This window comes from Telopea speciosissima, chromosome 8 (assembly GCF_018873765.1).
Source record: "Telopea speciosissima isolate NSW1024214 ecotype Mountain lineage chromosome 8, Tspe_v1, whole genome shotgun sequence".
NCBI classification, from domain to species: Eukaryota; Viridiplantae; Streptophyta; class Magnoliopsida; order Proteales; family Proteaceae; genus Telopea; species Telopea speciosissima.
The window spans coordinates 3,921,123-3,936,524 of NC_057923.1; the positions used below are offsets into that span (position 1 = coordinate 3,921,123).

At 37.7% G+C, this 15,402-nt stretch overlaps 1 protein-coding gene across 2 annotated transcripts in view; it reads left to right on the plus strand.

The window, feature by feature from the left end:
- Nucleotides 1-15,402, plus strand: part of LOC122670685 (calmodulin-binding transcription activator 4-like) — a 30,237-nt gene that overhangs the window by 13,716 nt on the left and 1,119 nt on the right. Inside the window, exons 5-12 of one of the 2 annotated variants that reach the window (XM_043867646.1) lie at nt 370-415; nt 3,207-3,717; nt 5,628-5,764; nt 6,014-6,430; nt 8,080-8,413; nt 8,453-8,762; nt 13,950-14,535; nt 14,869-15,159. In XM_043867646.1, the coding sequence (XP_043723581.1) occupies nt 370-415; nt 3,207-3,717; nt 5,628-5,764; nt 6,014-6,430; nt 8,080-8,413; nt 8,453-8,762; nt 13,950-14,535; nt 14,869-15,159 (2,632 nt within the window). Of the gene's footprint in view, nt 1-369; nt 416-3,206; nt 3,718-5,627; nt 5,765-6,013; nt 6,431-8,079; nt 8,763-13,949; nt 14,536-14,868; nt 15,160-15,402 lie in introns of both variants that reach the window. The other variant, XM_043867645.1, reaches the window with a different exon arrangement.

Below are 15,402 nucleotides of genomic sequence, written 5' to 3' on the forward strand. Positions count from 1 at the left end.
TTATTATTATTTTGTCTCTGTGCTTTAGATTTGTTGATTCTAAGTGTACTCTGATTCAGATATGTATTTTGTGTGATTTGTGTTTACATGTATGTGCTTATAGATTACCTCCATGTAAATTGTTAAAGAACAGTTTATCTATTTATTCTTAGATACTGTTGAGGGGTACAATTGAGTTGCACTTGAAACAACTCTAATAAGAATTTTTATTTTGTTTTTATTTAAAATTCTGTGGAATTCTAAATCAGGAACTTAGTAAACAAATGTGAAATATGTTAGCGCTAAAGCAATGACATCCTATCACTCAATCTAGTTTCTGACAGATTCTAAATATTCACATTTGGTCTCATATAGTATTTTCTTTGCCAGGGCGTATGACCACATCGTTCTTGTTCATTATAGAGAAGTCAGTGAGGTATGCTACTCATGCTGATTATGGGCGGGGCAAATCATATGACAGTTCTATTATCTGATCTTATGAAAATTAATGATTCACCGTACATTAACCTTTTCTTTTTTTTTAAGTTTTTATTAAACTCATGGTTTGTCTCTCTTGCATATTGCATTTGTTTATTTATTTCCATGATTTTTTGTGTTGTTGCTGCTAAAGCTTAAGCATGAGGGTTTCTCCTTTTTCCATTTTGACCTGTGAAAATTAGTGTATTCATTGCCTCTATATGTTGTGCTATGTGCATGGATCAGTTAAAATAGTTTGGTGATGTTAAAGAAACTAAGTGGACTTAGTCTTCTATGACACCCATCTTGTTGCTGCTGAACTATAGGAGTTTGTTTCAGCTCTTAATGTCCACATGCAAACTAATTTACACGGGAGAACTGTTATTCCTTGATGCTGTGCCTTGACCTTGTCTATTGTAGGATTAGAAATAATTGATGGTTTCTTGGGGTGATTATAGATGTTATCTTTTCTTCAGCAAGAGGTCCTTTTTGTCTGAGAAACCAATCATATGGGAGGTTTCTTTTGCCTGCATATGTCTGGGCATTAAGGCTTAAGGGCCACAATAGCAGAATTTCCAAGATAAGGGCAGGGGTAATCCTCAAATCACCATGAAGGCATGTAACTTCTAAGATTGTAATTTCAATGGATATATTACCTAATGGAGTTGTGAAAAATTGTGGAAATTTCTAATATGGAAGTAGATAAATAGTTTTGTAAACATTTGGAAGACAATGATGGTGAATTATTATTGTCAGAAAGGTCTGTTATTTTTCCAAATGTCACAAAGCATTTATTCTGCCACGTAGACAGATGATATGTCTACTCCGACCTTTGGATAGAGAGGACATGGTCTAGATTAGCCACATATCAAATTTCGGAGTCTAGTTCAATTAAATACCTCCTTTTGTATTGGCACACATCCCATTTATGTCCATGCATGTGTTCCAGTATTCTAGACATTACTATTCACTCTCCCTACTCTGAGTGGGAATAGACAGATTAGATTTTAAAAAAAAAACATAAAATTGGATGGCTCAGATTTGTCTTGTGATTTTCGGAAACATCACTTTCCATTGTTATATGTATAACTACCCAAATTATAAATAGAACTTCGGAAAATGTTTTTTCTTCTGCATTTGTGCATCCAAATGAAAATTAGTAGTGTTAAAACAGGCATGTTTGGACTCAAATTGGTTTACAAATATGAATCAAAGTATAACATAGAGGAACTAATATCTTCTAAGATGATGGTGGCCACATCATTCCCCAACATGGTTCAGACCATATGAAATTTTTTTCTCCCACGTTTGTGGGTGTGGGTATCATATAGAATGCATAGCTGAAGGCATCATACTAGTATCAGAGATTTTCCAAATTGGACTTGGTATTGAGGATTTGGAATCAGGTGCACCTTTCTCAAAAATGAAGCAGTGAAGCTTATCTGAGTCAGTATGTAACAATGCCTTTAACTGTTTGATGCTTCTGGAGCTAGTATTGAGGATTCGAATTCGATTCTAACGCATCAGTCCAAGTCTCTGGGCTTACCTTATCAGGAAGATTACCATGACTTATTCCAACAGAATGGGGTTGATGCAGTTCAGTTCAAGGAGGAAATCCAGAAAATGCACAAGAAATAAAGTTTTTTTTTCCCCTTTGGTTCAATGATGAATCTGGACAGGTTGCAGTGGTGAAGCTGTAATACCTCTTGGTGGTGATTCCGATCAGACTCTGCTGGCCTACTGTGGTGATTCAGTAGGTTGGGTGTGATGGTGATTCCATTCCCGCTGGCCAGGTGGTAAAGCAGTGTTCATATCCTTTTTTATTCTTCTTTTATATGAAAAAAATGTTAGAGACTTCAGTTTTTATTACTGGTTTGTCCCCTTATGTGATTGATCTCTCGCTGGGTTACTGTTTCAGGATCGATTCTGCATTAGGAATTGGATACATGAGCCTTGTTTCGGCATTCAACTCACAGGCCCATATTTGTTGTAATTTTAAATCATGCATGTCTTTTCTCACGGCTTCTCCCAAGTCATTTTTGGCCTTCCCCTTCTTTCTTTATTTACATTATGGGTGAAGCTTTATTTCAAATTTTATGAGGAATTGCTTCTAGAATTATAGACCAGTTTATTTATTTTTTTTTTTAATCTTTATTGAATTAAAAAAGGGGAGGTCCAAAGGATTGACGCCCATCGAAAAATGCTGCAGTACATAAAGCTAAATAATGGAAGAAACATTAGAAACATAAACCAAATAATGGAAGAACATTAGAAACAATCGTGTCCCATTCTTTTCTGAATTTGACATTACTGTATGCGTTGAAATCTTTAAGGGTCATTTGAACTCTGAAGCTGTGATGTCTCCCTACTTGTTCCCGTGACCCTACACCTCATATTTTGTGTTTCATTCCTCCCACATAGACCAAAATATGTTGAAGTACCATGGAAACAGGATGGATCATGTTGTTTCTCAGATCTTCTATTATAATCTCAAGCTGTCTCGACTTAAAGCAAATTGTTTATACTTTTCACCACCACCACCACATTATGGTTGTCCATTCAGTGTTGTGAACTGTTCTGGCTAAATGCCCCTTCCTATGGATCTTAGCTGCCATTTTCTTGATGCATCTCTTATTTTTATGTTTTGGTTGTTACTTATTTTGATGCTTTATGTCATTTACAGTAGGTGGTGACTAGTACAATCCTGAGTAGTTATGTTACAAAACTAGGTTGATTTAATGTGTTTACAGGGAAGGCACAATGCTGGATCACTCTCTTACCTGTCACCAGGCTTTTCTTCTACTCCAAGTCAGAGTACCACTCCTTGTACTGCCCAAAATACTGGCTCTTTGTCTGGAACTAGTGAATTTTATGAATCATCTCGCAATTGCATTAGTCCAGGATCTGTGGAAGTCAGTTCTGAGTCAGTTATCAGTACTGAGCTGGATCACTTGGATCAAATGGAGAGATCGAGAGAGTTTAGTAGTTCATCTGAGCCTGAGGTCAACCAAGCACTTCGAAGGCTTCAAGAGCAGTTAAGTTTGAATGACGATGACCTTGCAGAAGAACTTTCTTCATACTGCACTCAGATGGAGAAGACAAAAGATTCAGGAATCCTAGACTTTGAAATGAAGGGCTCCAAACAGGACAAGTTTGAAGTTTTACCACATGGACCAGAGTACAAAATATGTGATCAGCATTATAGTTGGAATGCTGGGGGGCTAGAGAATTCAAACAACCACCAGTTGCTACAACATACAGGTATGTTTTGTTTGTTGGTGTTCAGGATCGTTGGTTTAAGAAAAATAATAAAAAAGAAATAGAACTATATCACACTTCCTGCTTCATGTTGGTGGTAATGCAGGAGCTTCCCCTTTCCTTATATCTTGTATATAATATTCCGGATGTTAGCAATCTTTGCAATGTTGATACCATCTTTATCAATCTCCTGGAATTTCTTTGTACTCCATTTTATATTTGCTTTCATCTCTCTTCCTTTCTTTTAGTTTCCATCTTTCATTTGTCATTTCCCTTTTGTCATCTCCTCATTATCCCCCCCCCCCCCACTTTTTTTTTAAAATAGTCTTCCTTTTTCTTGTTTGTTTTGGATCCATGTAGCCGAACCCCATTAAGTTGGGATAAGGCTGTGTTTGTTGTTGTTATTGATTTCCTCTATTTGCTTGCATTTTTACCTCTTAGATTTATTGTGAATTATGAATCTGATATCGAACAATTTGGATACCTGATGGTAATGGGCCGGCTTTCGAGTTGAAACTGTGCTCCTCAGCTTAAGAGCTTTAATAGCTCCTTGGCTGGGCTCTCGATGCTTATAGGCGAACTACAAGAAGCTGGCAGAGCTTTAGGCTTTAGCCATTGGACCACACCCATTTATCCTGCCTAAACAATAACCCTTTTCTTGTTTGTTCTTCGAATGATGCTAGTGGACAAGGTGTTAAGTATCTTTCTGTGTCCGCCGATACTAACCGATACATATTGTATCTTTAAGGTACCGATATGATACCTAATTTTTTTTTAGTATTAGTACATATAAGAAACCTCATCCTTTATATATAATTAATTGACCTCCTTTTTATACATGACATATTTTATGTATTACTTGTAGTGTTTTATTCTTTAAAACTGTATTTACATATCCTAAGCATTTCCACTTGTCTCATCTTACTTTGTTCTCTTTTTATACATGACATATTTTATGTATTACTTATAGTGTGTTATGCTTCAAAACTGTATTTTGCACATATTCTAAGCATTTCCATATGTTTCTTGACCATTTCCAACGTATCTAGCGTATCTTGTGTCTCTTTGATACGATTCATCTCTTAAAATCATCCTTCCAATACGATACCCGATACCGATACTTTAAACCTTGCTAGTGGAGACCCCAAATAATAGAGTAAACTGAGGTCAGGGGACTAGGCTAGATTTTATTTTTGAAAACAAGGCTACAATTAGAAAATATGATTCAGAAGTTGGGTTCTCAACCAGTTATGAAATTAGGTTTTTAAAAATAAAACAAAATTCAGAAACGAAGTATAATTCCAGACCTAAAATTCGGGCTTGAATGCACAAAACCAGATTGAAGACCATGAAGTAATCAGAATCAATAACTGAAAACAGCAAAGATATATGCCAATCAGAAATAAAAAACTTTCTGTAGTCGAAAGTTGCAGATAATAGAGAAACATTAGGGAAAACATGACATGATTCACCATGAAAACTGTATTAGGTTTGAGCATCAACCCTACAAAGAAAAGGATCAATCCACCCAAACACGTATTCCATTCCCTAACCATAGCTGAATATAAACTGATTACAAGGTGTCTATATATACCCCCACATATAAAAATCCTTTTCCCTATTCCTACCTTGACTTGGACTTGCTTAAGACTCCTAAACAAAAATTGATAGATATCTAAATTCAGATGGAGGCTAGAGAACTTTCCTAAGCCCCAATATACACATCCTATTTTTGTTCAAAATACACAAACTAATCTTACTACTATCCTATGACACATTCTTTAAATTTAAAGGAAATTATGTGTTTCACTCCAAGAAAGAGTATCTAACTTCATTTTGCTATTGATTTCCGAAAAAGAGAAAAGTAGGGAGAAGAAAAGGTGTGTCTAACTAACCACTTGTGCTTTCTGTAGTTGACAGGGAACATTTGGGTTCTGAATATACACTTGAGAAGAAGGAGTCTCTATCATGGAAAGAGATGCTGGAATCGTGTTCCACTTCAACTGGGTTTGATTCTCGAGAGAAATTCTCCAACATATCAGATGGAAATGTGAGTTATGCCAAATATTATCCTATTTTATTTGTTTTAGCTGTTGATTTTCCTTCTCTGTCAGATCCATCAGACTTTCTGCATTTATCAAACAATTCCTACCAAAAACTGAACATATATTTATGTTTCTATAAATTGACATATTATTACACTTCTGCAATACTCAATTTCTACTTTTCTGGATAAGGAAGTTATTGTGCATGAGGTTTTGCAAAACCTGAACTGATTTGGAGGCTTGTACTGATACAGACACTTGAACATGAAAAGCCTGTGTCGTCAGAAAGGGGGAGAATCTTGGGAAGCCCAGTTGGACAACAGGAAACCTGGACTTCTCAGCGGTTGGATTTTCATGGTAATAGTTCAGAAAATAGGTTGAATTACTACACTACTTCTGAGAGTGATTCAAACATGCAAATGCAACTTTCAGTGGCTAGAGAGTTTCTATTAGGCTCCGACAGTTCTCTTGTATCACCAACTTCAACAGCACTGCCTCAAGTAGTAGAAAGCTCCAAAAGATCTGCATATTCTTGGTCAATGTGGTTTGACCAAGAAAATCACCTTGAAGTTCCTCTTGAAGGACATTCAAGTTTGTCCATCGCACAGAAACAGAGATTTACTATTCATGAAATATCACCAGATTGGGGATATGCCACTGAGGCTACCAAGGTATGTTCCACGAAGTCCTATATCTATGATCATGCTCCTTTTTGAATGATACTCCCTCATTTCCCAGTTGTAAACTGAACTGTCTTCAAATGTCATGGTTTAAATCAGAATTTTTTTACTGAGAAACTTGGATTTTATGATTAATTGATTCTGTTCATGTCAATTCTTAGATACGCTGTTCACATGACACATGTATGAAGGACCCAATGTCAAATCTTAAATGAACGTTAGCCATCACATTGATCTGGATGATTGGAAGGGTGGTTACTTCTTCAATGTGCCATAGGAAAAACGACTGACTAAACACTTGTTAACCGTCTATTATTGCTTGTTTATTTGATCTGAGAAATATAAGACTTCTTATATTTATATAGGAAGTTTCCTTTCTGCCCCGTTTAGATAAGGTTGTGTGCAACTGTGCATAGTCCTAAATGTCAGTAAATGGCAGCCTAGTTGGTGCTGAAATTATTGGACCTGTTGTCCAAGTTACCACGTTACCATCTGTCCACCACATTTAGTTTTACACCAAACACATTGCTCCGTATGGAAGCGTAGAGCTTTGAAAATTGGTTGAGAATTCGACTTTGGCAAGGAAGCCAAAAATACAAGGGTAAAAGTTCAATACATGTGAGCCATATGGTTGAGATAGAACCCGAAATTCGACGCTAATCCAAGGAGTATATTACCAATCCAACAATTAATTTGACTAGATCTGCTGTCCACATGGCTAAAATGGTGGGCCTTAAGATGAGCTTATCCTATTGAGGCCATGCATGGACATTTTCCTGTTTTTATGGGGAATGATTTAAAGCAGATGTAAGCACAGCACTATTGATTTTCGAACTTCCAAATTGGAGGTCAAGTCAAGTCCATACCCTGTCTATTGACATAAATGCCCTAATTCCAATCCAATTGGTGGAATAGTCAATGACAGCTAACCACATTCTTACTAAATCATTGCCCATTTATCTATTAGAGTCATGATATCATTGAAAACCCATATCTTTAATCATGGATCCTACTCTTAATTGTACAATAATAACACCCCCCCCCCAAAAAAAAAAAAAAAAAACTGTTACATCTTTTTTTTATAGGTGCTGTCAGATATCAAGATTTTAAATTCTATCAACTCCTCGTAGATCTTTGTATGGTAAACTATATTTTACACTACCTACCTAGCTTCCAACTGCATTTCATGTCATATTCTTACTTCATTTATTCTGTTCATGTGTATTATAACTTCTAATTTCTGTAGAGTCACTATGGAAATTCCTCATATCTTCATAGACCTTGGTTGTTGCATGTTGGAGAGCTAAATGTGCTGACTATCCTACCCAAGTGCGTCTTTAGAGTTCAACTAAATCATGATTTTTCCTAAATGAAGCCTATTGATCAAACGATGAGGATCATCAAGCTCATGTAGAATGGATCACAAGTGGATAATATTAAGGTGGTATTAAGTGAACGGTTAGGACAGTTTGGTTTGACCATCAGTGGTCAGGAAAAAACTGGGTAATTGTGCCCTGATGGGCACTGTAGTATCACTTTCCCAAATTTTCCTTCTAATCCCGCACAAGTTGTCAATGTTTCAAGTAACTTCTGTTCCAATGTCAGTTTCAATAATCTAAAGTTGGAACTATGTGATGCAGGTCATTATTATCGGATCTTTCCTTTGTGATCCATCAGAGTTTTCATGGAATTGTATGTTTGGTGACACTGAAGTTCCTCTAGAAATCATTCAAGATGGTGTTCTTCGTTGCAAGGCTCCTCCACATGGTCCTGGAAATGTCAGTCTATGCATCACATGTGGCAATAGGGAATCCTGCAGCGAAATCCGGGAATTTACATACAATATCAAGCAAGGGAGCTGTACTCACTGTGATTTACCACAGAAAGAAGTAACTAAAAGCACAGAAGAACTGCTGCTCCTTGTCAGGTTTGCACAGATGCTTGTGTGTGATCCACTGGCTCAAAGAGAAGATAGTGTTGAATCAGGAATTGATGTACTGAGAAAATTGAAAGTTGATGAAGATCCATGGGGACATATTATAGACACACTCTTAGTTGGTAGTGAGACTCCATTGAGTACCGTGGATTGGCTTGTTCAAGAACTTTTAAAAGACAAGTTGCAGTGTTGGCTTTTGTCCAAATACCAGGCAGAAGGTGACACACTCGGCTGTTCCCTGTCCAAGAAAGAGCAACGGATAATACATACGGTTGCTGGGTTGGGCTTTGAGTGGGCTTTAAATCCAATTCTTAACTCTGGGATCAGTATAAATTTCCGTGATGTTAATGGTTGGACTGCTCTTCATTGGGCTGCACGGTTTGGAAGGTAAATTAAAAATCTGTCATGTTCTTGCTTCAACCATTCGTATTCTGCATTGTGATGAGGTCAATTAAAGCACTGCAAAGGTTAGGTATTGAGGTTTACACCCTTAATGTTTAAGGCACATGATGTGCATTTCTCAAATTTTGAGGTTCTAATATTTGAAGCCCCTTGTGCTTCATACATTAAAATCCAAATTGGCATTATTGTCTGTTGTCTCAATTCTAGAACATAAGATAGAATTTTCTTTATTTTAAATATCTTTTAAAATAACACTTTTGACTTATCATGTTAACATATTCAGCATTTTCTGGAAATTAGTGTTTAGAAAACAGTATCCAGTTAGGGACGGTTGGGGTGGGGGGCTAGGGGGGAGGACTACCACCCAATTTTGCCGTCCGGACAAAATCTTGTGTTCCAATCTCCAGATAAACTGGGCATGGCCGCGACAGTCATCTGGCATCCCAAGCATCCCAGACATCCCTCTGAAATACTGTTGGAAGTTCTTTTAGATTCAGCTTAGGGGCTTCTCTGTAGTTGTTGAAGGCTTTGTGTCACCAGCCCTGCTATATAGGTTCTTCTTTTTCTTTTTGTAACTTTTTTGATTGTTGGAATATGTACTCCAGAATATCGTGGGGGTATTCTGGTCCTTTTGGGGTAGTTTTTATGTTATTAAGTTTAAGTCGGCTATGTGGGTTTTAGTCCCGCATCGCCTATTTTAGTCTCTTGTAACTTTCCCCTCTATTATAAATAGAGGGGCTTACCTATCAATGAAGGTAAGCAATTATTCTCTCATTCTCTCTTTTCTAGCCCACGATTCTGCCAACATGGTATCAGAGCAGGCAGGGGTCACGGTATCGAATCCCCCCGGGAGCGGGCAGGTGTTAAAAAAATTATTTATCCACCCGTGTCCCCCTTTGGATAGTCCGCCGTGTTAGTGCTCCTTTATGATATACATATTGTTTCCTCCCTTTCCTATAAGGTCGGCTTTTTAGAGGAAGCGGTTCCAACATGGTATTAGAGCAGGTCTGATCTAGGTTAGAAAAAGAGAAAAAACCCTACTCTATCTCTTAAATCGATCTCTCCCTTCTCTCTTTCTCGGCTTCTCCTTCTGTTTTTTTTCTTCTCATCCTTGTAAGGGGGCAGCACTAATGAGGTAAATACAATATCCAATGATTTAGTTGCTGCCCTCCTCCATTATATCTATTTTTTTTTCGATTAAAAACTGCTGGAACCATCTCTGCGATTTGGAGATTCCCAGAATTCTTTGGAGATCAGAATCTTATCATCATAGAAGGCTGACCTTCCACCATTGGAGCTCCCTTTGCTATCTTTTCCAGCACCTTACTACCCTATTCCAATGTCCTACTTCCCTTTTTTTCTTTTTCTCCATCTCTCATTAACCATTCCAACCCCTACCCTAATTGATCTCAACTTGTCAGGGTTTTGAAAAACCCTGACTCTAATCGATTTTAGGGTTTCCCTTTTTCGATGCGGCTGAATTTTTGGGGGTGATTTCCTACTACTACAAGCCCTACTCGACCTAAGTTTGGACCCTTTCTGATGGCTGGATTTGTTTCTACAGCAAAACTTCCTTAACCTGCTAATTTGGTTACCTGCTAAAAACCCTGACTTTCAGGTTTCAATTTTTGCTAATTTTTGGAGGGCTGATTACTCCAACTACAAGGACCACTCGACCTCAGTATTAGCCTCTTTCCAAGTGTTTGAAGACCCCTAACCCCAATCGATCCTCATTTTCAGGGTTTTACAAAACCCTGACACATATCGATTTTAGGGTTAGGGTTGCTTGTTGCTGCTGGCGTTTTTTGGAGGTGTTTCTACCATCAAGAGGGACATTCTACTTCAACTATTCATGGCTTGAAGAAGTTTTATTACACAGGATAGCTGCTGCCCTATTTTTTTAGCAATTTTTGGTGTTTCTCCCTCTTGAAGATCAAGTCTCAAACACAAATAGAGATTGGTTATTCGTATAAGAGATCCATTTGAAGCCGCAGATGACAACATCTATTCAAATGCATCATCAATCTTTGACAAGTCATCATCAATTTTTTTTTTAAGCCCCCTTCCCTACATTCGATCTCAACTTTCAGGGTTTTTTACAAAACCTTGACTTTAATCGATCTTAAGGGAAGGGATGTCCTATCTTGCTGATTTTTTTAGGGGACTTTTATCACCATCAGAGGAGTATTCAACCCAAGTTTCAGCATCAATCATGGATTTATTATTGAAAAAACTCAGGTTCATCTTATGGTTTGATTTTTTCCAATTATCAGCCTATTTTACTGATTCTTATGTGGCTGGTTGCTTCAACTACCTATTGGATTTGCTGAGTTATTATCTTATATTTGCTGGTTCTATTAATTGGCTTCTGTAAGCATGATTGGTTGACATGTTACTGCTGCCTTTATGTGGACTACTGCTGCCCTATTATTGAGACTGAGTATCCTACTATTGGAGATTGAATTTCTTTCATTATTAAAGACTCGAATCTACTACCCTGGAGATCAGCTTATTTGGGATTACAACAGTATGTTTCAAGGTTATTGGTTGCAACTACGAACCTATTCAGTTATGTGAAGCTTTTGTGGTTCATATCCGGCTTACTTTGAGAGCTTGATGCTAGCCTTATTCACTAATTCAGATCTGATCCAAGTTTTTTGTTGAAGCTTCTTACATCCATTGTTGTCCAGATATCTTCGTCAATTCTATTTAGCATGTGGGAGTTTATAGTTTGGACTTTTGCACACTGATTCTTCTTTGTGTGAAGATTGATCAAGTTTTTGAAGAATGGTGCCTTCTCCTTCTACAAATTAGACCTGTTTTTTATAATTCAGTTATGATCATTGGAGATTGGCGTTTTGGAATTAGTTTGATCGATTGAAAGAAGGTTGTAGATTACTGTGTTGCTTTGTCCATGATTCATTATCCCACTGCTTCTTTTCACTTCACCACCTCCCATATCATACCTTTGGCATATACCCATAACCACCTTTGAAGTTTATGGTATTCTCTAAATTGCCATTTCTTCTCTTTCCATTACCCTTAGCACCATTTTGGAAAATTCTGGAATATTATACTTTTGCACTGTTTCTTACATCATCTCCATTTTCTGTCCACGTGTACTACTACATGTGAGGGGGGGATTATGTACAGTATACCTGCAGCCATTGCAGAAAGCAGAACTTGCAGGAACACTTGGTGCAAAATATAGAAGATTAGTGTTTCTACCATTGCTACTTGGTATCCTTCATTATTGGGTTGAGTTTGCCGTAAGGGGGAGATTGGCATTAAAGTATTGAAGATGTTTGGTTATTACCTGCCTATATGAGGTTCTACAGTTGGCTTGATTTTTTCTGCTGCTTGATTTTTTCTGCTACTTGATTCATCTGTTCGCTACTCTTGTTACTTATCTTCAAGATTATCATTCGGAGATTCATTACTGGACAGCAATAGAAGATTGGTGAAAGCTGCCTTTTTTGGAAGACATTCCAGTCTCGGTTTGCTGATCAAGTCTGCCCAAGTTTTGAAGATCTATTTTTTTCAAGTTCTTGAAGGTTTAATTGGGAGCTGCATTCGTCTTGAAGCTGGATTCTGCTACAACTTATTTTTTCCAATTTTGTTCAAGTTGGGCATTAGTATATTATATGCGCCAACTTGAGGGGGAGTGTTAGCATTATTATGGAGTTCTTTTTTTCTTTAGTTCAAGTTGGATCTTCTTTCTTTAATTATTTGTACAATCCAGCTTGAGGGGGAGTGCTGGAATATGTACTCCAGAATACCGTGGGGTATTCTGGTCCTTTTGGGGTAGTTTTTATGTTATTAAGTTTAAGTCGGCTATGTGGGTTTTAGTCCCGCATCGCCTATTTTAGTCTCTTGTAACTTTCCCCTCTATTATAAATAGAGGGGCTTACCTATCAATGAAGCTAAGCAATTATTCTCTCATTCTCTCTTTTCTAGCCCACGATTCTGCCAACAGATAGCTTATGGGAATCGATATCTGTAATTTTTATTATATTTTGATATGGAGTTATTTTGTTTTTCAAGGTACAATTGAATAGAAATTTAGATCTTTAAGTGGGGATTTTGTTTTGGGCCTGTTCTAATTTGTTTTTGATTCTGTGACAAGTTGACAACTGACAATTCATGAAGCATTGTTGTTTTTCCTACATTTATGGGTGTATATATGCATTTTTTTCAATCTTATATTACTTCTTTGAATTTTCTACAAACGAAATATTCTTGGAAGTTTCTCTAGTCTGGCACCAATATCTGCCACATGGCACATTGGATGGAGCTGAAATTTTGTGGACAGGTAGACCCAACGGTCCCCTACTGATGTGTCAAATTTCAGCCAAAACAGAGTTGGCCAAGTGGAAAAATAAAGCTTTGAAAATCCAGTCAAAAAATTGAAGGTTTTCTAGAAAAGAATAGGCAGATGAGAAATTGAGGATATATGGCTGGTTGAAATTGCCACACCAACTTTCCGTGTAGCAAAGTTGGTGCCAGTCTAGATTTTTTTTTTTTTTGCTTTTTTTTGAAATAAATTTAAATTTGTGAAGTTAATTATGGTCCCCACTCTAGGCAGATGAGATGTCTCACATCATGTCCTGGTGTTGGGAAATGCTCTTAATTCTTCTAGGTTCCTAAGATAAAAGTACAAATTATCTATCGAGTCCACCTGTAGTCTACAAAACACATTGCAGTGACTGTTTCACAACTCAACTAATCTAAGCCTTACCGCAAGTATATGGAGTTGGCTACACAAATCCCCTTTCCTCATTCAATTTTATTTAGAGCCCTCTTTGTCAACCTTAGGCCATGCATGTCTTTTCTCACTCACTTCTTCCAAAGTCATGTTACACTTGCCCCCTATTTTCTTAGCTCCTACAATCTGAATAGATGATTGGGTCCTCACTGGGACTTTACTACTGCAAAGTTTGCCATGTTTTAATGATTGTAACCATCTTTCTGTTGCATTTTTACTATATGCAAAAAGGTCCAGGAGTTCAAAGGTATATGGAGTCTGAATTTCGTCAAGTTGGGGCTTCTAGACCAACTTTCAAGAAGTTCAAATACTTTACCAAGTGATTTTTTATCTAACCAAAGAGAACAGCTGTTAGAGATTAGAATCTTCAAATGTTATACAAACTGAAATGCTGTCCTTGTGCGCAGGGAAAAAATGGTTGCTGCACTTCTAGCTGCTGGTGCATCAGCTGGTGCGGTGACAGATCCCACCTCACAAGATCCAACAGGTCAATCTCCAGCATCCATTGCTGCTGCCAATGGTCACAAAGGACTTGCTGGATATCTCTCAGAGGTGGCTCTAACTAGCCACCTTTCATCTCTGAAACTGGAAGAAACTGAGCTTTCGAAAGGTGCAGCTGCTGTGGAGGCAGAACGAACTATGGAGAATATCTTCAAGGAGAGCCTTGGTGCCACAGAGGATCAGCTTTCACTCAGAGATTCCCTTGCTGCAGTTCGAAATGCAGCTCAGGCTGCTGCACGTATACAATCTGCTTTTCGTGCACATTCTTTCAGAAAGCGGCAACAAAGAGAAGCAGTAGTAGCTTCTAGTGTTGATGGTTACGATATCACTACAGACGACATTCTTGAGCTTTCAGCTGCATCAAAGTTGGCCTTTCGCAACCTTCGTGATCATAAGTTAGATAAAGCAGCTTTGTCTATTCAGAAGAAGTATCGTGGTTGGAAAGGACGGAAAGAGTTCTTGGCATTGCGCCAGAAAGTTGTGAAGATACAGGTACTTGAAGTCCTTTAACAATAATCTTGGATATTTTAAATAAAATGAATTAAAAAAAAAATGAGGACTTAAAATATGTGCTTAAGAATCTCCTTTTCCAAAAAAAATCTTTAGAAGGAACTTTTTTCTTTTTTGTTGCTTCAGCCTTCTTAAGTAAGGCATTACATACTTCCATACATAAGATAGTCTGCTCTAGAAATGGAGTTGTGAATAAGGAAAGCCAGAACTTGGGTGACTCTCTTCATCTTTGTTCTAAGTGCATATCTAGAGATTCATTTAAAAGGTACATGTAAAATGCATAATGGGGTTTTCATTATTTTGTGTTTTTGTCAGGCTCATGTGAGGGGGCATCAAGTCAGGAAGAAGTATAAGATGGTGTGGGCTGTTGGTGTTCTAGATAAGGTTGTCTTGAGGTGGCGTCGGAGAGGAGTTGGTTTGCGAGGGTTCCGGCCCGAATCAAAATCTGTTGATGAAAGTGAAGATGAGGACATCCTTAAGGTATTCCGTAAGCAGAAAGTTGATGTGGCTACTGATGAAGCTGTAGGTAGAGTTATGTCGATGGTTGAATCCCCTCAGGCACGTCAGCAGTATCGTCGGATGCTGGAAAGCTACCAGCAAGCCAAGGTTAGTGAGTGAAATAACTTAACAACTGAACATTTATCTATGCCTCTTCTATTTCTCTAGACTGTGACCTTTAAAATCTAAATTCCATACATCTTCCAAAGTCTATCTCTTTACTTGGGCTTTCATTTCGTACACTTCACAACTTTGCCAAATTCAATTGTGTTTTGGATGATCATTTTCTGGCATACCCTGATGATGATCCCTTGCATCAGGAAAAGGGCAAGAAATTTACTGTCCCCCTGT